Genomic DNA, 25,087 nt, shown 5'->3' on the forward strand with positions numbered 1-25,087 from the left:
CTATGGTGCCAAGACCAGGTACATGAGGTTCTTTGTAGACATCATAGCAAAGAAGTTTTAAGGAAAGTTTTAAGCAATGAGGTAGTTTTGTGAATCCTTGAAGAGTACTACTTCTCAAATCTGGCAGCAGCAACATCTTTTTATTTATTTGCTACAGATTATTCAATGACCGTTCACCATCCATGGGGAAAGGAAATAACTAAGTTTATCATCCAACTTCTTATAATTTTTTTTTGCCTATAGGATTGTGAGTAGTTACCTTGACAATAGTAAGCTCCAAGGACTCAAAAGTATTACTTCATTAAGAAACACCCATCATGCTTCATATTTCAAGAGCACTTTCTATAACCAGTTCACAAACCCCTTAAAAGTATTGTGAAATTGTGTTCTTTAATCTTATTCTTTAATATTGTTAGAAGAGTTTACAGGTAGAAGAACAGCAAAGTTAAAAGATACGGACACAAGAAACCAGCTGCAAAGCTGTGAAATCAATCCACAGCTCCTTACTCCTAGATTTGTGCTCCCTATCATGAACCATGTTTTTTGCCATGTGCTTCCTCTTAAATGTCATTGCCACTCTAGCTCAGAACAGCCAAGTTCCCTGGGGACAGTCTCTTTAGGAAACATGACTTAAACAGTACTGGTAGCCATGCTCTAAAAGCAACTGAGGAGTTGTTGACTGTCCTATGTCTAGAAAAATATTCTTATAATTTTTGGACCTCAGTAAAACATTTGATACAGTTACAAATGGGAAATTATTCATAATTTTGGAAAAGACAAAGATTACCATAATTATGAGATAGGGTAGAAAGGAGACATGTAACTAAGAACCGGGCTGAAAATTTAAAATAATTGCTTGCAAGACAGCTATCAGTGATATTCCTCAAGTATCATCCCTGGAGTATCTTAAGAACGAGAACACTTAATGATCTTGACACAAAGTCTGAACATGGTAATGAAATCTGCTGATGACAAAGTCAGAAGCCATGTCAATACAGTGAATTGGAGTACCATAAAAAGTAATAGACAATCCTAAGGGCAAGAACTAAAAAGAAATTTAACAGTGCAGTATGCAAGGTCATATACTTTGGGAACAACAACAAAAAGATCATCAGCTGGAAAGATTGTTTTCTGTTAAGCCAGTATGACCGAACAACACAACGCAACAAAACCACCAAAAAGGCAAAGCCTGATATAGCTGAGGATGCCAATATTTCCAACCCAGAAAGAAAAGCATTAGAACACTTGCACGAGACCTCACCTGGACTATATACAGTCCTGGTCTCCTGCATTCAAAAAAAGATGAATTTAAAACTGAACATCTCAAAATGCAATCATAGCATGACAGAGGAATGGAAAGCCTATCTTGGAAGAGATACAGCGTTTTACCTGAGCAAACCTCAAGGCAGAGATGAGGTTGTGGGGATACAACATGAAGGGGACCAACACTGGAGACAAGAGGTGGAGGTAAGGATTTATTTCAGTTAAATGATAATATTGATCCAAGAAGGATGGATCACAAACAACCTCAGGAATTTAGATATCTAACTGCTGAAACAATGAGACCCTGCTGGGTAGCCATCTCCCAACGGGCTTTTGTACCCTTGGCCGTACCTGCTTCTAAGATAAGAGAATTAATCGGTTTCTGAACAGGATATAATAAAGGTTGACTGAAAAAAGAGAAGCTGGACATGAAACTGGAAGTTCCAGTCCAACGCTCCTGTGATTAAGAGAAAATCAAGGGGCATGTAGAAATTGAAAGAACGCCAGCCTATGTACATAATAAGCAACAAATCAGATGACTTTTTCTATACATTTTGTACTTATGTGCTCTATTTTCTCATTCTTTTTTCTTTATAGGGAAATAATTTTAAAAAAGCTCTTTGGAAGAGGTCCATGTCTCCTATTCTGTTGAAAGAGCTCACAAACAGCACAGTATTCAAAACGAATGAAAACTTATGCATGTTCTGAAGGCAAATCAAACAAAAAAAGGTCAATTGTGCTATCCTGGACTACCAAAAAAAAAAAAAAAAAAAGGATAAAAAAGAATCTAGGATGTGGTAGTGACTTTTGTGGTTAAAGCCCATATGGTTCTCTGATAAAGCATTCTTTTTAGTCTGTTTAAAGCGCTCCACAGTCTGACCAAGAGCCCATAAATACATGATGCAACATACTTAAGAGTTTTACTTAGGAGTTTTCCTCCCTCACTTTTCCTCGTAATTACTCTGTTTATGACTTGTATAAAGACCTCACATCTGTTACTAGATGGCAGAGAATTTCCTTTCACTGAGGTAGGTTTGGACTCTGTTCAGAGACTAGCTGCAGTGAGAGTCAGCAGGAACACTTTGCGCACTTCTAGAAACCAGAAATGGGCAAATCCAACAGTGCTTTGAGCTGGATGGTGCTCACATGTACTCCATGCTGACAGCTGGCTGCGTCAAAGCGAGAGGTGACAAGGTGCCAACCTGATTACTAATTCCTTCCAAATGCTTTCCAGATCAATCAAGAAGTTAATTTTTTAATTCACTTAAGTGGGTTTATTCCATGGATAATATTACACATAGGTCAGGTAAACCTCACTGTGAGCGATGACTATCCCTTCTAGCTGAACTTGGGACCTGGAATGACCCTTCTTGGCAGGTCAGGGCTGTCTAGTTCTTTCTCAGGACTTTAAGCAGGCTGAAAAAGAGCCAAAGAGGGAATGATCACAGCTTTATGGTCACTTGTGCTTGTCATTGCCCAGGGAGCCATTTGCCACTGCCTTATCTGCTCAACTTCCCAGGAGTCTGCTCACAAAGAGCGAGTAGTACACTCCCCAGCGTTGTCTCAAGCTCCTCCGGTACAAACACAGAGACAGCAGAGTGTAACGGTTACACCCTTGCACCAGAGCACATCCAAGACACATCACCTTTACACGGGTTGCAATATGATGAAGAAATGTTGTTCCACACAGCCCACAGTGACAGTCATTATAAAATGGCTACACAAAATGTAGACTGTTATGTGCCAGGGTCCAGTTCACACAGCTTCTGTGACAAGTATGTCATGACTTTCCCTGCCTCATGAAATCATGTTAACAGGTAAGAAAGTAATGATATAGCTAATTAATACGAGCTTTTTGTTACTATTTGATTCTGGGTACTTTAAACAGAACAGTCATAGGAAGAAGACGACCATGAAGGTATTACAGAAAATCTAGTGCTGGCATAGAAGAAAGCTCAGAGAGATAACCCACAGCACTAGACTTACACTTTTACACTGTCCTTACAGCAAGCAGCATCTAGAGGTCTCAACATGACTGTAGAGAGCCCACTGCACTAGGCTCTGTGTATGAACAGAATACAAGCCCTTGGCTCAGAGAAGTTGTGACCTAAAATGATTGGCTTTAACAGTCACATTAAATCATGTTCTGGAAAGTGAGTTATTTATACTGGATACAAATAAAGCAGATAATTGCTGTGAATTTTAAAAAAACATCTAAACACTCCCACGACTGAACTTCATTTGCTAACTTTGCAAAAAGCAGGGTAATGCGCACAGAAATGAACAAATTCAAACTCCTCACATACATGACTGGTTCTAAATTAGTTGTAACTGTTCAGGAAAAAGACACATATATCATTGTGGATTACTCTAAGAAAACATACTCTCAGTCAATACACAAAAGTGATCAGCAAAACTCAGATGTCAGGCTGGAGGTCAGAGAACAACAGGAATCAGATTCAGCTGCCTGTAGAAGCTGGAATATTCACCCCGGACATATGGTAATCAGTTCTGCTCCTGTCCCTACTCACCTACCCTGGGTCACTAAAAATTGAATGTAGAAATAGAAAAGGTCCAGAGAAGAGTGACAATGAATGTTATTAGAGGCAAGGGAAGACTTGCCATCTAAGAAGAGATAAGAGAAGGACTATTTAGTTCAGAAATGAGATAAATAAGCAGCACATTGATAGTAGTAGATACAACGAATGATCACGGGAAGGGAAACGCAGTGTTCTTTCTTATTCTTTCTCATGATACTCAGGCAAAAGGGACCTCCAACTTTTTAAACACATTTTAGCATATAAAATGAAACTAAGGATAATTAGTTCTCCCGAAGTACCCTGAAGACCTTAGCAAGATTTAGAAGGAATTACATATTTATATGAATAATAAGAATGCCCACAGCTGCAACTGCAGGATTAAAAAAAATAGGATAGGCGATAAGAGCTTTCATCCACAGCCACACGGTTGCTAGCCATGCGTGAACTAGTCACAGACTGGAGAGGATAGGTAGAAAGAATAACAAAGACCATCATCGTCATCATCACAACCTGGGTTACTGCCCAGCCTTGAAGCTTCAGGCACATGCCAGAAGTCCACAGCGTTGGTGTGGTACCTGCACACATCGCAAAGTCAGCCCTTGTGCCAGGGACAGAAGATGGAGCTGGAAAAGGCACTCAAGGACAAAATGGCTGCTGGCGAACGAGGCTGACCTCGGCAGATATTAAGCAGCCTATAGTTCATGGTGCTCTTCAGACCTGCCATGTCACACTCATGTTTTCCTAGTAGGAACTCAGGTTGGATCAAGATTGCCTCTATACCTGCTCTCCTTATGCAATGCCCCAACACAGCTTTACATGCTGGGGATGGTCACATGAAATCACTGCATGGGCAAGCAGGGCAGCTGGATGTTGCACGCGCGTCTTAGAGGTCTTTTCCAAACTTAATGATTCTGTTCTGTTCAGGGGTACACTCCCACGTATGGGGTCCGTGAGTTGGGTCACCACAGATGACGCCAGAAGATGTTCTCAAAAGCAAACGAGGTTAAGAGGTAAACTTGGTCTTACAGATCCTTCTATATGCTGGTGCTACTGGAACCAGCAAAAATTACATTAGCCTGCACATTAAGCAACAACCATGCCTTGTTACATCTTCACTGAAAGCATCTGGGCACTTACAGAGATTTCCAATCCCATATATATGACAATTACTTTGATGCTACGAGAAGACTCAGGATGAGATCCTGCTTCTCGCCTTCATGAGCAGGGAGAAAGAATACTTAAGTATCTCAACTGGTCCTGGAGAAATGCAGGAGGAGAGTATCTGGACTAGAAAAAAACTCCTATTCCTAGCATGTGGGTTTATTGCACCAGCCAGTGCTGTTGCAGGTCAGACTGACAAGGCTCCTTTTGCAAATGTTGAATTCAGTCATTTTGACCTTGGCAGGTACAAAAAATTTATCTGGAGTCTGCTGCAAGGAGTTGCCCCTCCCACAGATCATCTTTTTATTATTTAAAAAAAAAAAAGACAGAGAGAGAGAACACAAAGATACAAAAAGCACCTAAGCTCCCTGAAAAGAAAAATAACTCATTAGGTGCTGGATCCTTCAGGAGACCAGAGTCTGGCAAGCACTTTGGACAGACATCCTTGCATTGTATTTTGCTGCATGCAATCTGCCAAACAACTGGGATTTGCTTACAGCTGATTAGAATAGAAAGCTTGCATATTATGCATGTCTAAGAGGGAACATAGCTTGATCTAATGCAAAATAAGAAAGATACTGTGTAGCAAGCATAAAATGGCTGCTCTTGCATTTTATGAAGACATACAGCAATGACCCTGAGCCAAACCACTTGAACTTTCAGACAATAAAAAGATCCTGCCTGTGCCTAAATTGTAAAGTGAACTTTACTGAATGCCTTTGCAAAGTGCCTGCACTCACAGATGTCAAAGCATTTCACAAGCATGAACAGCAAACAAAGATCCTAAAAAACCACTCCCTTCCTATGTCTCAGAGGACTGAATATTATTATTAAGTTGAACCTCCTACTGCAAGTTGCCTCCTTATGATAGAATAGAAAGAGATGGAAAATAATGTAAAGCAGTCACCTGATGTTTCCCTCTGCATTAAGATCAAGTATATCAGAACCATCCTGACATATTTTAGCTAATTTGCTCCTGAGAAATGTTCCATAATTTCTGTAGAAAACTTGCTTAGTGCTCAAGCATTCCTAAAGTTCGAAAGTTTTTCCTAATACCTAACAGCAGTCTTCCTTGGTAACCCAAGAGTTATAGGCTTTTAGCACCTTGCTCATCTTTTCTTTGGTTTGGCTCAGTCTCCCAAGCAGGTAGTAGATATTTTACAGTTGAGAACAGCGAGTCACCGAAAGGTTCAATGACATCTGAGGGTCATAGGGACAGCAAAGCATAACTCTCCGCGCTCCTCACCTCCCAGCAGGCTGCGAAACAAACCCGAGGCAGATGAGCAGCATTCACGAGCCAACCGGTGGACATCATTATATCGATGAGAAACTGATGTTCTGTTTCTGACAATGTACAAGCCTAATGGAAGAGGCCGAAAGACATTACTTCCTGCTCTGTTGTCAGCTTGAAAAGGGAGAAACGCAATGAATCCAAAACTTAAATCTCCTCCAAAGCCTTGTACAGGAAACTTAGATCCCCTATGGGGCCGGTATTAAGGTTCTGCTAGAAGACATAACTAAGAGTAATGGGATGAAATTAACTAAGAAAATTTCCTAACTGAATTTCAGGAGCTAATAGAGCTCTCATTTTCCCCAGGGAAGCCGTGGAAGCCCCAGCGCTCAGGAGAGCTGCAGTAATAGCGCTTTCACAATCGGAAGAATTTCTAATAACGCATGTCAGGACTGATATCGCTCAGGGCCAGAACCATGCACAGGGCTGCGCTGGCCCAGCCCGCCACTGGCTCACGGGGACCATTGCAGAAGGTGCTTCTTTCAGGAGGGTAGACGATGCTAAATCTTCTACAGCATAAGCATGCAGTTGACAGAAATGCAACAGTGACTGGTTTCAGCATGGAGATGACCTTCCTCGCCAACTTGGGTCCGCTTTAAAGGGGGAACAAGAATACAACGCGGTCAAATTAGGCGAAGACTCCGGCAGTGATGCCAGGGTTAATACATTGCTTCTCTGTGGCAAAAATCAAAGGACACCTCTCCCGTGATGCCAGCACAACGGTCAGTGTGACCATGCTCTTAACCAAACCAGGAACTCATCCAACTCAAACCAAACAAAATCAGAACAAAACCAAGCAGGTCAAAAAAACTGCCATGGAAAATTTGTTACCTTTTTGTTAAACTTCCCCTTCCCTGTGCTCTCAGTTGGGCATTCCTGTCATTTGCCCTGGGCCAGTTCTGGCACACCCTCATTGCACAGCAAGCTGAACCACTTCAATAAAATGCAGGGGGAAATACAAAGGATTTATTTTCTCTGAATCGAGTTGAAGTGGCTGGTATTTCAATCAGACAAGAAACATATCTGGTATAATGAAGGATGGCAGGAGCAGGGAAACTGAGGAGGAGGAACTGAGAAGGGTGATGAGACAGGATAACACCTAAGGATGAGATGGTGACAAATTGTTAATTCAGCTCAGCTATATCATGAAACTATACCCTCAGTATCTTGAGAAATCTAAACCCATTTTCTTATGAATAAAGTTGCCTTGGATCACAAAGCCAAGTGAAACACCTGACTCCATTTTCCCATCTATGAAATGGGGATAATAGGCATCTATATCATCTAGACTTATTTAACCTAAATACATCTTTACAAAAGGATGCTTCATGAGCACAGGCAAGTGTTAAAATAAAAAAACAGACCCATAAAATCAAACCAAATAACCCTCAACCAGAAAGCAAAGTCCCTACTCCCTAGACAAACTGAAATACTTTCAACTGATGAATTATTCATTTTGTTTAGAGCAGAATTTACAGTTATTTTAATTTAATCTTTAGATAAAACATATACTTAAAAAACAACACTCAACTCCCCCCTCCTCCGCCCCCCCATCTGTAACAGCACTCGACAAAAGTGCCTTAAAATGGGTATACAGTCATTGATTCTGCTGCCAATCTTAGATGTTTTTTGCCTGAAAAAGAAGATAAACCTCAACTCCAACATACGATTAGAGGAGAAGCACAAATCACTTAAAAAAAAAAAAAAGACAAGACAACACAGCTTCATTAAAAAACAGAAAACCCTAAGGGAACTTTCAACTTCGTAGTTCTAATGAGAGGGGTTGAAAAGAAGTAGTAAAGCAGAGGAAAGAAAAAAAAAATTATCTTTGGGACAAGACGTAACAAAAAAGTACACGAAACTGAACCAGAAATAGACTTTCAAGTTTAACCTCAGGTTTTCACAGAAAGGACTACTGTAGTCTTAGCTCTGTTCCCAAAGGAGGGTAAGCCACACGACAACATCACCACACACAAAACTCAGCATATTTCATGAGCAGGAGGCTCAAGAAGAGAACAGGTCAAGGTTGATATCACTAGCACAGCAGCGAGAGGGAGCTTGCACTGCAGTTGTCTGAACCACACCTAGTCTGCAGTTAAATATAGAACTTTACTTTCTGGAACTATTGCTCCTCTTAACCTTCAGAGCATAAATATTTGGAGAGATATTTTAAAAAAATAGAAAGGAGAGGGGGAGAAAGAGACCTGAATCTATTGTCCGAAATCTAAGCCTAGAGACTAATAAACTACCCTGGGAGAATTTCCAAAAAAGCAGTAAAGACTGGAGAATTGAATTACAGAAACCACAAGCAGCATTCTGGAAATCCAGTATAAACCAATTAGTTTCTTTAATATACATACCCTGTATGCAGACACTTATGTACATTAGACATTTAAGTGTATGTGCTGGCCCTAACTTTAATCTTAATTATATCAGGTTGGCACCAATATAATAATTAATTGCACTGGAATTATTGTTGATTTAAATCTTTTATAAAAGAGAACTAGCCCTTCAACCCTCACCCTTCTCATTCAGTTCATGGGCCATATCCTGACCAGTGCTATGTGTTTTCAGTTGGAGAGCCTGCTGCTAGAAGCAAATCTCTCTATTTTTTTCAATTAAATTCAGATTCTTTCCTTGAAGTGCTCTTAGCTGGTTTGACACATCAACTTTTAGCGACTGCATTTCTTACCGAGTCCAAGTCAACAGCACATACCACAATTAACTGATAGAGCAGCCCAAGACTTTGATCCTCACCCAAAAAATGTTTATAGAGCTTCGCAGCAAAGTTTCACAAGTTTATAGGAAGTAGTAGTTCTGCATTACCTACACAAGAGTTTCCATTAAGGTCTAGATGCAACCCTCTTATCTTCAGGCATTTAACTAAATCACCAAAGTTGGGTCTAACTGCAGAAGGCTCCTCTTGTAGCCAGAGAGGAAGGTGCATATAGCCCTCATATAACTTGCATTAGTGGGACAGAATTGTCTTCTGGATCCGTATTTCTCATTGCTGAATAGCTAGAAGCCTAGATGAACAAGCACTTTACTGAGGTTCCCAAACACAAAGCTCAAAACTAGGTGCCTAAATCCCTGCGTGCACCAACAGCACATCAAGATGCTGCAGGACATACAAATGCAACACAATGAAACTTGTGTCTAAGGAAAACAGTCCATTAAACTGAGGAAGATGCCTCCACTCACAGTCAAAACTTAATCTCTCAGACGTAAATGCAAATTCCAAATAAATGGCACCAGACCACATGCAATGCCAAACACCATTTTAGTGGGCCAAATGCTTATTCCTGACCCTATGGCATCAAGTGAACCTGATCTGTTTGGGCCAGACAGCCAGGAGTCTGGTTACCTTCATCCTGGCTGCTCTTATGAGTCATATTACAGACAAGCCTGGAAGACGCCAGTGACTTGTAAGTGAAATTAGTTAGCTTCTTCCTAGGGCTCCCAAGAGAGTGGTTTTCTCCCACTCTTTCAAAACTTGTCACATGAAACAACTCATCCTTACAGCTCAACTAGGCCTATTAAAGTGTAACAGTTAACCATATTCCCAACTTGCTTTATGGTGTAGTTTCATTGTCATACAAAGCTTTTACTATGGCTTGAGTTAACTGTGTTCTTGCCTCAAATAAAACTCCTCAGCCATGCTTTCCAGTACCCACACACAAGGCTCTGAAATTCAGTGCTCGCGGTGACCTAGCAAGGGCTTTGCAAACTAATATTAAAGGCAGTGTGAAGGCAATGTTGCCGAAGTCTCCATTAAACAGCAGAATAAGAAGAAAACCCCAGCAGCAAAGACCTTACAGAGCACAAGACACAGAGAAAAAAACCAATAACAAAGAAGAAGAAATAGGGTAATGAAAAATTAGATCAAGTGATTATGTATCTGCATACACAACTGGATGATTTCCAGTGTCAGCACCAACTTGCCTCTTTCCATATACAGAACCAAATCTCACACCTTTCTAACAGACACATACCAAACCATTACAGGTTGTCTGACTTCTTGAGAGTGTCACAGCAGATACTGACTTTAGGAGAAATCTGAAGGAGGAGAGGGTAGAGCTTCCTTGCTTAGCTTTCTCTTTCTGCTCTGTGTTTCCACAAAGGAGTCTAAGGCACTATCATGATTCAAACAGCAAATAACAGTAGTTATCGCACTTTAGGTCAGACGGAAACCAAGAAGGAAAATACCCATGCCCAAAGAGCTCTAATTCTACTTCAGAGTAACTAAGTATTTCACACACAAGAGGGTTAATAAGGAGATGGTACTGTCCTGAAGGTACACAGAGCTGTAATGTTTCTGTCATTCGACATACTGCGATCAGGCCAGCCATACGAGCATTTTGAAGTGCTAAAGATCCTATACTGCACATTGCACTGCCTGTGCAGAGGGGGACACTAGAAAAACCCAGTCCCCTGTAGTAGCAGATTTCAGGTTTTTGCATTAGTTGGGTCTTGCAAAGCAGAACAAATTTCAAACATTTACATTATTTCCTTTGGGGAAACACTCAGCCAAAGCTGAAAACATCAGTGCAGTGCCAGGACAGGATAGGGAAATAAACACTTAGTTACTGGTCTGAGCCCTGCAAAGACCCCGTGATGGCCTGTGGCCACATAGAAGTATGTCCATCTTGTTGTGTAAAACAGCTTGGGTCCCTGAGGGAGCTCAGTATTTTGGTCTTAGCTTAGGCAAAAGGAGACACTCTCCTGCTCCTAGTCAGTTCCAAAGACCCTTGTGCAAGCAAGAGGAAAGAGAAGCATTACAGAAAGGGCAAAAGCACATCCTAAAAATCTGCTGGCCAAGGACTCAATGTAGCTGCAAGCCAGAGAGGAGTGTAGCGCACACAGAGTCATCTGGTGCTTTCATGGAAAGGAGGTTCCTCATGCTCTCAGAGGGAAGAAAACTCCTCCCAGCCATTTAGCCCTTAACAGAAATAAGCATTCATCCCTAAACTACATTTGAGTTCACTAGCCCTTTTCTGTTATTCAGTATTATCCACAAAAGAGACATTACTGTAAGCAGAGGGAAAGGCAAAGCACATAGGCAGCCAGGAGACCAGGCTCAGAGAGTGCTTCGTCTCTGCAGGACTGAAGAGCTGGGAGCTCTAATGATCACCTGCCACTCTGCATATGTATTTGAAAGATCCACTTTGCTCTGTACTGTTCCCAGCTCATGTAAAAGGGTTGTAAGCGCCTTTTTGGACACGGAATCTACTGCTTGTTAGATAAAGTTCTGCATCCTGAACAATTATAGCACTGCCAAAATGCCAGTATCAACTATAAAATAACATGCTACAAATGAGTAAATAAACCAGTAAATTGGGAAAGGAGAAATGCAGAATGTAAAGAGTGTGCAGACCCCCACCAAGACAGAGCCTGGATTAGGCTAGATGGAAAGCTTTCTGCAAAAGCAAAGGAAGAGCTGAACACCAATGCTCTCAGACTGTGCTAAGGACAAGATGTCTTAGGGGCTACAAAAAATGAGATATTGTCCAGAGCAGTGTAACAACGTTTTAAACAACAAAAGGGGTGAAATAGCATCTCCTACTCTATCTTTTAGAATCAAATGATTACACTGTTATTAACTTGCATGATGCTAAAGCACATCCATGAAAAATGAAGCTAGTGTTCACCAGAGCAGGAAAACGGATATTTGTATTGGCTTTAAAATGCCCATCTCCAAAACCCCAAAGTCACATACCTTTCCATAACAGCCAGGCACTCCTTTCTCCATGTGAACCGACTGCCTCGCCGTAGTCTGAAGGTCCCAGAGGTAGCTGTGACTGGGGGAGGCGTCTGTCTCCATTCTGGCTCTTCTATTGGGATAGGAGCGGGTCTCATGCTTAACGTAGCCCCTAAGAATAATAAATACTGTGTTTCCTAGTGGGTTAAAAATCATGCCCATTTTCACACTCCTGCTCATGAAAAAAAGACAAGACAGATGATGAAACCATTCAAACTAAAAAAGTAAAGCATCATCAAACAAAGGCACCTTAAAGATACACAGAGCCAACAAGAGTTCCCATTCCCAACCTCCAAGCAAGAGAGGTATCAGGTGACCATGGAAATCTAAGGGAGACATGACTGAGCTGACAGCCGCTTAGGAAAAGTTGTCCTGTCTTCATCAAGAGGAAAAACGTCTTACAGAAAGGGTGAGCTATGCCCCAGCTGAGATTTATTTAAGTTGCACTGCTACCTCTTCTGCCTTAAAATGGGAAATAGCAGGTTTCTATTTAATTGTACAGCAGTTTCAGGAAGCAAAATGTAAATCTATACCAAAGGTATTTCAATGGGTCTGAAGAGCTGAGTAAACACGAAGTAGCTCCACCGATAGAAACACACCCTGTGACCCGTGCAAACACGGGCTCCTGAGTGCCAGGTTGCCTGAAAAAGTCACTGAATGCAGATTAACATCACACCTTTCCTCTTCTGTCCCCCTTCTATGGATATATTTCTCCTTTCAAGAAGCCTGAGCTGGAAAGCATCAAGCAAGAGACAGGACTTGGCAAAATGCCTTCAGGAAAGGCCCTTTGAAACTTACCCCTGATTCTTTTCACAACAGCCTCTCAGTTAATAAATCAAGACACACTGGGAGACTGATCTTTCATACATCCCTTGGTGAGGATGGGAACCTGGTATAGGACATTAGTACATAAAACAGGGTATGTTCTGAAGGACAGCTGTCTGCTCAGTGACTTCCCCTGGAGGGAAGAAATAGCTGTTCTTGTGTGCAAAAAATAAAAAAAGCCAGTTGTACCAAAAGATAAGTCACGACCTATATCCCATATGCATAGTGAGTTCAACTGGAATTCATGCACTGAACCAGCCTGGATAGATCCAAGAGAAGCAGGCAGCTCTGCTCATAAGAGGAATATAGTGTTGGGCATACGTAAAAGCAGGGCTGAGACAGCAAATCCCTCTGGGTACACAGACTTGCTCTGAATGGTTAGCATTTAATCATAAAAATTGTTAGTGAAACAACACTGCTTGTTTTATTTAAAACAAGGTAAAAGGGTTAAGGGAACTTAGAGTTTAATCAATAAACAAATTCCTACAGTCAAAAAGCAAGAAATTAGCTATTTATGCATTTGGCTGTGTTCCTTTCCAGAAGTGCACAATAAGTATTTTCCTTACTGCCAGGGACTTGCATCTGTGTTAGGTAGTGGAGCCCAAAATAATTTAAAAATTTTACCCAGGAGAAGTCTATAGGAAGTGAAGCCCACAATCTCTGCCTTGCATGCACAATGGACGATGAGTCTTACTAATTCCCAGCTAACGAGCCTACACAGATTACTTAAGTTTTATTGACATATGAAATATTTCCTATATTGCCAATTTATTGGGAGGCCATTTCAAGGCAAGTTCCTTATCTACTCTTTCTACTACATGCAAAGTTTAGGGTCCAGGTCAGTATCAAGTTGCTAGGCTTTAAATACTCTTCAAAAACTAAAAAAAATTTTAAAAATAATTTAAAAAGAGGCAGGGGAAAATGCGACAAGAAATTAGCTTTCCTTGCAATGTCTTAGCAATATACTTTCCCCACCTGACAATATCATGTCACAGGGAGAGTACAGGAATATCAGTGATGCCTAACATCAAGGTAAGAGATGCAGAGATTTTTCAGACAAAAGTTGAAAAAATCTGCATTTAAAGCATAAATTTGTTCCTGCTACAGATATGTGCACTTACTGAATATAAGATGCTTTTTTTGTTTTAGTAGCCTTGCTAGATCAATTCACCTATTTCTCTTTTCTATGGGATAACATCAATGTCAGCAGCAGATAAGAGAGAAGTATGCTGAGAATTACAAGCAAGTACCCACCGTTGTTTTTGCATACACATAAAGACGGAAGCATCTGAATGCCTACAGAGGCCCAAAATGCGCTTGGATCTATGAGCGTCAGAAGTGGTGGACATATGCACTGCTGCCACATTTGATAAGGTAACTATGGACCTTTTCTTCATCCCCCTCAATTAAGTGAGCACTTGGGGATCCCGTTTATTCTGCTGTTCCAATGCTTCACTGCAATATTCTCGCCACCCAGCTCCACTTCTTTACAACTTAATAAGTTACATCCTAGTTACTAGGTCAGATTCTTTTTCCAAACCCCTCAGCTTTTAAGAAGAAGTGAAACCTCTCTTGAGCAGAATGAGCAGAGCAAATGCAGTATGAGATTTTCATCTTAGTATATGCATCAAAAAGCAAGACTTCTATAAGGGGTAGAGAGGTGAACCATCTGGGAAGAACTCCTTTCACAGAGAAAAATGAAAAACGACATCTCTCACTACCTGCCAGTGCTGAGTACCTTTTGCAACTATATAGAATTTTCTTTGTGCAAGCTAGCATTTTCTCAAATGTGGGGTATGTCTTCGGGGATGCTGCAGGTGGGTCTTGGGGAGAGAAGGAAAGAGCGGTGCTCTCCAACTGGAATGCAGCTCGCTCTCTGTACGCAAAATCCCTCACAGCAAAGGCCTGCCTTCTCTTAGCACATCCCAGACACTATCCTAAAGAAAGGCATTGCTCTTAAAAGCATCACGTGCAATTGCTGATCCGCATCCCATGTCTCCGAGAGGCCCTGCCATACAGGGGTGATGCGCAGTATGGTTGGAGCAAGCCTCAGGCCACATCCCAGCTCCACGAAACCATTTAGTAGCAAGCCTTTGCAGCAAGTACCTATCATATATTATATTGATAAGAACAGATGTCACACTTTATTTTTAGCCAGACTGACCTGAGATCACATGATAAACACCCTTCAGTTACTACTGAGCTAGGCTAGATTTGAATCAGCAGCCTGCACAGCAAAAGGTTCCCTACAGAGCTCATTGCTTGGATGGAAAGGATCAGAGCAGGAACTATTTTCTTTGCAGCTCTGTAAGATAGTAAATCACCAACAACACGTTTCCAGTGCAAATCTCGTGGGATATCCAGTCCCTGATGTCTTTTTTTTTTTTTTTTTGTAAGCTTTTCTTTTATAGCTAAACAAGAACTGCTATGGGAATAACACAAGAGATGCTATATCTTGATAATAACTACCTTTCTTTTTCCCTTTTGTTCAAGGAGGAAGAGCACATGGTTTTCTCCAAGGTGACCACAGCTGCCTTCCTATTACAGAAGACTGGCAGAAATAAATATCCAGCCTAAATGGAAGCAGTCTGTATCCATCTGTAACTTTAACACATCATTTCTAGGTGCTGGCTTCAGTTTGCAGTACACAAAGGCAAAAGACATGCTAAGTTACTCCGTAACAAACATTCCACATTGTCCAAGACCTAGTGCCAGCCAAACTAATCGGGCTAACAACTACCAATGTAAAAAGAAGTATTAAGTTATTTATTTATTTAAAACCCATGGGCTCTGAAAAAATAGTCAGAACACTGAAGGACTCTATGCACTCATATACTGGCTTCTGAAACATATACTATTTATCTAGTGCCAAATTGCTCTCAGTCCTCTACAAAACACAAGAGATGTGGTGCCTGTCCGAAAAAAGCTCAATCTAAATGAAAAGCATCCCTATTAATTGGATTAAAGATCTTTCAAACACTAGCATTTAGCATTGACTTCTTCCCTTCAACAAAAAAACTGCCTTTCACCCTAATTGGAGGCTGTTTCCAGAAAAATTTACAATCACTAGTACGCTGGAATTCACAGCATTGCTATTAATTCTGACATCACTCCTACCAGGAAAACGTTGATCAAGAGATTTTTGAGCAAGATTATTGCATACAGTAGGAAAAGGGGGGTGGTGGTGGTGTTTCTGATCCATGAAACTTAAGTATCTTTTGCAATGTTCCAGTCTGCTGTTGTCTGAACAATCGCCACCAAAGATAGGAGAAATACAGAAAGTACCCATGCAAATAGGCAATCAAAACCAAGCGAACAACAAACAGCAATATTCAAGAGGCCAAAGCAAGCTGGCAAATAACAAACATGATGGAATTGCTGAGTCTCTTCTGTATAGGAGCAACAACATCTAGTAACATCTCAACAGCAGCAACATCTCAAAACTGCCGTAAGGCTGCACAACACAAAGTTCTTTGGTTAGCAGATGCAGGACTGCTTGTGGGTGATTTGAACTGGTATATAGCACCATTATACCTCTGAAAAAAGAAAAATAAAATCTCTTTTGATGTATTTATAAGTCATCTTTTGTCCCCCATATTATTAGAAACTCCTGGCTGGGTGCAGTATATAAGCATAGTAAAAGACAGACCCTGCTATGAGGACCTTACAGGCAAGGTAGGCAAGTCATTCACAGGAAAACAGTCTCATTTTTATCCTGGAGATGGGAAAGTGAAGTGCAAAGGTGAAGTAATTTGCTAAGAGTCGTACAGAAAAACTGGCAAAGCCAAGGAAAGACTACAGGTCTGCTCAGTGATCTCCAGTCCTTTCCTCACGGAACAACTGTTCTTTCTTAACAGTTCATAAATTGATTGTATCTGGTGTCCTAGTCCTTCAAAACTGTTTCAGTTTTGAGCAAAAGTTTTCATTGCATTACTACACAAACAAATTCAGTCAGAAAATGGACTCACTCTGAAGATCAAATTTTCCAAAATAAGGAAATAAAGAAATGGGGGAACTAAGAGTTCCCGAAGACTGCACTTTGCCCATTGTTAACACAAACGCGTTGGTGCTTCTGTGCAGAGACCTGACTCTATCACTCAAAGAAGGATTGAGATTTTATTCCCAGCAGCTGGAATTGGAAAAGATGAGATATATGAGAACAGAAAGCCAAATGTCACTTTCTAGTAAGTAAGTGAATAGAAAAACCACATGCCAGTCATTTAATCTCTTAAATTCCTTCAAAGGAGGACAATCTTTTACACTCTACAGAGAGTGCAGTGACAGCATCACTTTGTGAACATGGCAGGAGGCTCTACCGATTTCCTCATTTTCTGACTCTAAAGAAGGCAGCAGAACAGCTAGGCAAGTCTACTAATCACAGGATACTGTAAGTAGTATCCAAAACTTAGGCTCCAAATCGGTTTTAGAACGGTAATTTAAATCCAGGATGCTCTGGAGAAGGTTGGTAACTCCCTTAATACACTGTATACACTTGCACTTGCACGTTAATTATCTCTTATCTAGCCACTCCGACCTGCAACATAGTAGATGGCAATAATTCAAAGCAGTGGATTATCCTACAATAAATAACACAATCGTTTTCTTCAAGCAGACTTTTCCAACAGCTATGGGAAAACTGAGGGTTCCCCCCTTTACCTCAGACTGTAAAAAGAAACCAAATGTTACTTGGTCCTAAAGGGAACTTAAGTGCATCCAAATAGTCCCTTGGCATACGCAGAGAAGCCATCTTGCCTTTTACACTTCTTAAAAATACTGTATAAGATCTCTTGGGTTAAACTCAAACAACCACTCTTCAAGAAATTTTTCCATGTGTATAAAGAAAAGTGAACAAGACCTCAGCAAGACAGTGCATCAGAAAAATAGAGGTTAACATCGGTTCATTTCAATTTAAGCTGTAACCTTCACAGTTGCAAGTCTTCCTTCCTTAGACACTTCTCAGGAGCAAAAGGACAAACAAGATGTGAGCTTGTGGATATGGGGATAGAAAGGTTAAGAGGAAGAAGTAGATATTTCAGTGCTAAGCTTGACAGAATACTAGCACAGAATACTATTTCTTAAACAGCTCCAAATGATATTGGCAAGAAAAGATGCAAGGCTATAGAAAGAGCCCTGCAACAGTTTTCATTGTTAGGAGAGGACTTTTGGGTTTTTTTTCCAAAATACACCCTCAAAAAACCCGCTAGTTCTCTCCACTGTTTTGGAGGCAATACCTTCCATCAAAGGGAAATGGCTGAGAGTTACTTTGTAGAGTACAACTTCAGGTTTTCAAAGCAGCCGATACTGAACGGTTGTAACCAGTAACTTTGCTGATCCTTAGTATCAAAATTCCAGCCACTGCAAAATCAAGTCTTCTTGGCAATCCCTGCAGCTTGCCAGCACCTCACAACCCTTGGCACTTTAATTCTTTAAAACAGTTTTCTAGATGCTTAACAGAAAGGACAGGCTTGGTTGTCACTTTGAACCCACCCAACTTTAAGCTAAAGTATTCTCAGGCCAACTGACAGCTGGAGCCTCTTGATTTTCAGCTTACACACAGAGCAGAAGTTTTGAGGATCTGTTTTCACTGGAATTTTTTTTAATAGAATTCTGGATATTGAAGCCAAGTTCACATAAGAGAGCCTGAGTCTTAAATTCTTCAAAACAGTTACACAGTTAACTGAATCATGCCATTGTTTAAAGGAAATTAAACATAAATATTTTGATCTTTACAATAAAACCACTAAAGGGAAAAATAACTGTGGTCAAACAAAATCTATGGAGAAGAACAATGCAAGGAAATTAATTCAGCTGTGATTTTGAAGATTGCTGGTTAGTTAAAGATAATGAGGAGCTTTACTCCTCTTTTTATATTTAAGATCTGTTTTTGATATTTGGAGAAGCAGGTGGGATTTGAGACACATCTCCAGCTTATCACTGTAACTATCAACATCCTATCCATGAGCTTGAGATCCAACCCAAAACCCTCTGAAGTTATCCTAAAGTTCCTCTCTGCTGAACTGTGTGGGTTTTGCTGCAACCTTATGTTATGCAGCCATTATTACTTTTTCTATTTGTTCATACTGAAGAGCCTCAGCATTTATTTCGTGTTAGCTGACTACAACTTCACTGACAGCTTCTGATTCCCAGAGTTAGCTAGCGGTGAGAGGACAGGGCAAGTAACCGTGACCGAGGAGCTGGATAGACAGCTATGGAGCAGTCAGCTCTAGATCATTTGCTGCAAAGCAAAGTGCGGATTTGTTTCTACCCTCCTAAAAAGTAAACTGGTCAGAGGGAATACCTCTACAGTTTACCAGACCAAGAAGTGAATGATCAGTGATAATAAAGAACAGTGACAAAAGGCTTCTCTTCCATAAATAAATCAGCAGGAGATGTTTAGGCTGTATTTGTTTACCAGGATTTGTCTTCTCAAGCTGGTACCATCTGTAAAATGCCCTTTTCTTTTGTTCACTCAGGTCCGACCCCTGCTGCAACAGCCAATGGGAGATCCGGCTCTGACTGATACCTGTAAAAATACAGAACAAAACAAAAAAAAGACAGAAAGAGGAAGAGAAAACTTGTTCTTTTTAAAACATTTTGAAGTGGTTTATATACTGATAAAAGGTGTTGTCTTACAAAGCCCAGGAACTAACAATGTTTCAATCACAGAAAAAGTAGAGAATTCAAGTTTCCCCACCCTGTCCCTAACTGCTTTAACTTCTCCCTGCTGTTATTTTCGACCTTACTGAAGGTACATCCTGCAACCAGCACAATCAACCTACAAGCCAAGAGGGTACAAACAGGGAAGTCAAATCTACCACTGGCTTGAATTGCCCACAACTTCCCCCATTCTTAAATTTCTTCACCTGTGAAACGGGAACAAGTCCCCTACTCACTTTTTTTTATATATATATATACACACACACATATATATACACAAATGATAGTTAGGAGATCATTATCATTCAATGCTTGAGTAAGAAGGGAGATAAACATAGAAACAGTTTATATGATATAGATTGAATCAGCCCAGAAATGGAGCAAGCCAACTATCAGCAGCTATAACAGCTAGAAAACAAAACAGGAAGGGCAGCTGTCTGTCAGCAAAGCAGGATTCAAGCTCAGGTATCCAGGCAAGATTAGGGACAAAAAGTTCCAGAGTTTTTAAAGCAAGACTTCTAAGAAAACAGTAAAAGGGGAAAAACCCCTAGAAGTTAATAAAGCTATTTGCAAAGCATGACATTGAATGAAGAATCGATGCAGAAAGGGAAAAGAAGTGATTAGAAGGAGAGGAACCAAATAAAGCAAAAGGTTTAAAAGCGCACTAGAAGATGAACTGTAGGTTCATTTGAAAACATCAAAAAATATATAGTTTGCTGAGTAACTGAAGCAGTACTTCAGGTAGGACTCCCTGTGCTTTCCACAAGGCTCTTCAGCTATCACAAAGGGTTAACAACATCTAAACTCTCCTGAGAACTAAAGTTTTAGGAGGTGCTCCAAGTAACAATATACTGCTGAACACCACCTGTGCCACCACCTGCTTGGTGGTAATACTGAGGCAGGTAGAAGGCTGGTTTTCACACAGAAACCAAACTACTTCTCCCCTCTTGAGATGCATCAACGTTTTATAAGATCTCATAATCGTATTTAACTCACGAAAAACAACCCCCTGTAGTTTTACCACTTCTAATACAGGGGTTTTACTATACTTTTTTTTTTTTTTTTTTTGCATTGAACACTGAAGCTAGTTAACTTTAGAATGATTTGACTTGACTCTCAGGTATCATATTCAGGTGGGTTTACTCCAACTGGATTTTTAAAATCACAGGGTTTATGCTCTTAACTGTTATTCCTTACAGAGAATTCCAGAGCCTATGAAGTTTTAATTGTCCTGGGGGAAAGGGATAGGTGTGTTTTGTTTCAAGTACAGAAGCTTACTGCTATTCAACAGAGCTTTGCCCACACAACATACCCTGGTTTGGTTTTGCTTCCTGTACATCTATAGATCTTCTTAACACCCGTTCCCAGAGACTGCCTTAGCTCCACAACTGAAAGAGTTCAGAAACAGCTAGGGCAGTCAAGAGTTGACTACCCCCAGGGCCCACACTGGGAAATATAACTGAGTTTATACTACTAAGGAAGTGGAATTATTCAACCAAACACACATCTTAGATTCTGCCAAGTTTACATGAAGTAACTGTGGAAGCATACAAGTTAATACCAAAAGAAGTCAATCTAAGTTGGAAAAACTCTCTGGCCCCAAACAAGGCTTCAGTCTACTTGAAATCAGGCAATCTAGAGGCCCGATCACCAGTGAAAAGACCAAGTTTTGAAAATTTGCAGTTCTTCATCTACCATTATGATTTATAAAAGCCATTTCTTTAACACAGTGCTGTGGGACACAAATGTTTGCGTCTTACTGCTTTTGGCTGCATGGCTCCTATTAATCAATGGGTAACAGCACCATTAATTTACTTGTTTACTACAGTCCACTTACACTTATTGCAGTGAATTAGTGTTTGTTGAGTGTTTGGATAACAACGTAAGATAAAAATGCAAAGCATTATTGGATGAAAATTATAAATAAAGATTAAGTATCTTCAACAAGAGTCGTATAGCGAAAAATGCGGAAAATCCAAATTCTGCTCAAGAGGCTGCCTGATACTGTCATAAAGTGGTACAGATGTTAGCCACTTCAGACAATGTGCTCAAAACAAAGCAAAGGAACAGGAGCCAAAAGATTCAAGCTGTGTATTGCCATGTCCACATTTGACTCATTTCGAGTCCTCACAGTTTATAAAAGTTGCTTCAGCAAAATGGAGCTTTGTAAAGGACACTGAGATGTACAGATTTAACAAATGCACTATAAATCCTCAGTACGTTATTACTTGACTACAGTATCTCATGAACAGCACTGCAGTCCATAGCATTTTTTTCTGCATTAGCAAAAAGCCCACAGCCCATTTTGCTCTTTGGCTAGCAGACTTCTATAGCAAAGCTGCAAACCCAGATAACACGTCAGATATGGCTTAGGCAGCTGATCTAGGTTTTGGTCATAGGAACGTAGTGGATGACCTCTAGAAGACCCTTTTAAGTTCCATTTCCTATCATTCTTTGCTGTGTTTTATTATTCTCTTTCCTTGTTTCAGAGATCTGTAATGACAGCTAAGCTTCTTGAAGGTTTCCTCTACCTATACCACTTTTTAAGATATAAAATATCTTTCATCTGTACCTCAGCTCGGTTTAGAGGCCCCAAAACTGTATATTCCAACAGCGTGTCTGATTCAAGGTCACATGCAAAGTCCATAGCAGAACTGATCCAAGATCTCCTAGATCCCAGTACAGTGTCTTAATGACAAACCCATCCTCTACTCCTTTAAATGAAAAAAACCCAAACCCCCAAATTGTCATGTCAGAGTTTCTTGCATCTCAAGTGGGTTTTACACAGGGACAATGACTAGTACTACCACCAGCACCATCCTGTCACATTGCCTGTAATCATGCTACTTTAGGAAATTGCACTGGCAGGAAAAAGAAATCACCCTGCTGCCAGAAGCAGATTAATGAAGTAAGTTCTCTGGAGTACTGAAAATCCAGCTGTCTTGAGGAAATTCACTCTCAAACTGAGCCACAGACCTCAAGGAAGACTGCCATCCTCTGGGCTCAGCATCAGCAGGGACACAAACACATTGTAATGAGCACAACTACTTTTCTCACAGAAAATACTGAAGAAAGAAGTGGTAATCACAAAGGATTATAGCAATTCAAATGTTGACTTCTTGTGTCACACGTCAGTCCTTCCCATAGCAGGTTACACTTCCCAATTATAAACAAAATGGAGATGACAGTACACACATGCTCTTCTGACCAGCCCCATTCTCTCCTACATAAATCATTTGGGGAAAAAGTTTCCCTTTCAAATACATAAAAGAAACAGCAAAATGCATCTTCAAGAGAAGGCTACTGGTATCTGCAGTACAAATCTGCTCATATCCCTCAAAACTGCTATTCATCAAGTCTCTGGTAACTGGTTTTCACCTTCACAGATTTGTTCAGTGACTCTACTTTGCATTTCTTTAATGTTTCTTTCAGGAGAGATTTTTAGAAGCACCTGGAATACGTCAGATTTGGAGAAGAAAGTGACTATGTTTTAATTCTTCAGTTTGTAAGCGAAGTCCTAGATTTATATAAAACATGCTTGCAAAGGACATCTATCAATTTAGGAGATTAGCAAAGCTTGTTTACAGAAAACCTGCAAAGATCAAAATCACAGAAAAACAAATCTTTGCCTGTGTTGTCATGAGTATAAAAAAATTTTTACAAAGGAAAATGTCTTTCAAAATCCCAACTTCTTGCCATTTCAGATGATCAGTAATTCAGTAATTTTCTGAGTTCTCTTCACAACGGAACTAGTTAAGTTTCCTTTTGTTTGTATTTGCATTTGCTCAGCATCCCTGTGTGTAGGTTCCAAAGGGATTTTATTTATGTTAAAGCAGTGCTTCAAGGCTGCCCTCCACTGCGCTAGATGCTGCGTGTGTTTAGCATAATATAAAGCTAAGTCCTGAAGATCTCCTATCAATTAAGACAGAGACAGTAGGACAGGGCTCGACTGTACTAGCAGAGTAATTGGGAAGGTTAGCGGAACTGCACACTGGAAAGCTCTATATGCTATGTATGTAAAAAAATATTACCTCTGCATTTTATTGTTGTCGATTTTTTTTTTAATGGTGGTTTGGTTTTTATGGGTGGTACTAGCCTAAGAATTAAGAAATCTGGATTCAAATTCCTGCTCTGCAACAGACTGCTTCCACTGTGACCTCGGGAAAGTAAGGGGTTTTTTGTTCCTTCACCCCCTAACTGTAAAAAATGGAAAAGGTACTATTTCCAAACCTTGCAGAGGCATCATCCATCAAAGCATTTAGCCAGGCTGCAAAGAGCTCATCTATGTATACTCCTCCCTCTCTCCTTTACTGTAGTACATAAGAAAAAGATGTTAGTTTCTGAAAACATTTCCCCTGCCCTCCATCTACATTTGGAAGCTAGAATACAGCATCTCTTAATAAGTTTAAATTTATCTCTTTACCCTTTGCCTTCTGACCATAACTTACTTGGTACCCAGATACAATTCTGGTGGCAATTAAAGCAAATTGCAGCACACGACTTCAAATTATTGTTGATAAAAATTTGGCTTCTCACCTGCCACATGTAGGGATAAATACCTACCCCCGAGTAAGCTGCAGCTATGTTAAAAGGAGCTTCAAATAACAAGATAGGAAATTCAGCAGGAACTATTATTAGCTCCTGTTTATACTGTCATTTTTCTTATCAGTAGGAGATTATTTATAAAGAGCCCAACCCAAGTGCTTCTTGTTTATCTTATTACAGACACTATTAAAAAAGTTTCTATAAAAAGCAGCCCCTGTATTTAGGACCAGCACTAATAAGTGTTATGCTAGGTTTTTGCTTCTTATCAATCATTCCTTTATTTTCAAGTCAACATTTAATACTCTGTTACTATTTTCCAATCTGCCATCTTCTCTTGGTACACAAGGCAGCCCTGTAGAATGTCTTCCAGGTTTAATTTTCCCTGTCAGATTCATTATCTAAATGACTTAAAGTTTCTAGTCATTTTATAAAGACTAAGAGAGCCTGAAAAATTGTTCTTCTGCAACAGCTGACTTTAACCTTCAGCTCCATGTTCCTCTCTCACGTATCCTACCTCTCCATCACTTCCCATCCCCTTGCACTGCAGCACAGGAAAAACAGAAGGAAAAGCCATTTACTGTTGCAGAGTCTGTAAATACAAGGCTGCTCCGTGTGCTCTGTAGGACTGTGGCGATGTAGGAATGCGTATTCTATAAATGCATTGCACTATTAGAATTGAGAAAAAGGAGAAAGACGTTTTTGAATTAAATGCTAAGTGGCTTGAAGAATTAGCGAAATAAGGTAAAATGGAAGTTTCAAGGGGCAGAAGTTGCCACAGAGGTTCATGCACCAAGGACAGAACACAACAAGATACAGAATGGGGACAAATACGGTCATAAGCACAGAGGAAACATTATACTCTCTCGTGAGCTAATCCAAGACCTGCAGTTCAAAGACATGCAAATACATTGTTTTAGCTAAACTCCATCACTTATATATCCAATTTGGCCACCTTCAAACCCAGCCATAATTAAGAGAAGGAAGCAAAGTTTTAGGTTCCTAGCTAAAGGTCTACCATCAACTGTTCAGATGCACTATTACTCCTTT

The 25,087-nt window shown here is 40.3% G+C and overlaps 1 protein-coding gene across 5 annotated transcripts in view; it reads right to left on the minus strand.

The window, feature by feature from the left end:
* Nucleotides 1-25,087, minus strand: part of HMBOX1 (homeobox containing 1) — a 109,603-nt gene that overhangs the window by 18,242 nt on the left and 66,274 nt on the right. For all 5 annotated transcript variants that reach the window (XM_049819227.1, XM_049819226.1, XM_049819224.1 and 2 more), the window contains exons 5-6: nt 19,251-19,361; nt 11,972-12,125 (exon numbers count right to left, since the gene is read on the minus strand). In XM_049819227.1, the coding sequence (XP_049675184.1) occupies nt 11,972-12,125; nt 19,251-19,361 (265 nt within the window). The remainder of the gene's footprint in view (nt 1-11,971; nt 12,126-19,250; nt 19,362-25,087) is intronic.

This window comes from Accipiter gentilis, chromosome 16 (genome assembly GCF_929443795.1).
Source record: "Accipiter gentilis chromosome 16, bAccGen1.1, whole genome shotgun sequence".
NCBI lineage: Eukaryota > Metazoa > Chordata > Aves > Accipitriformes > Accipitridae > Astur > Astur gentilis.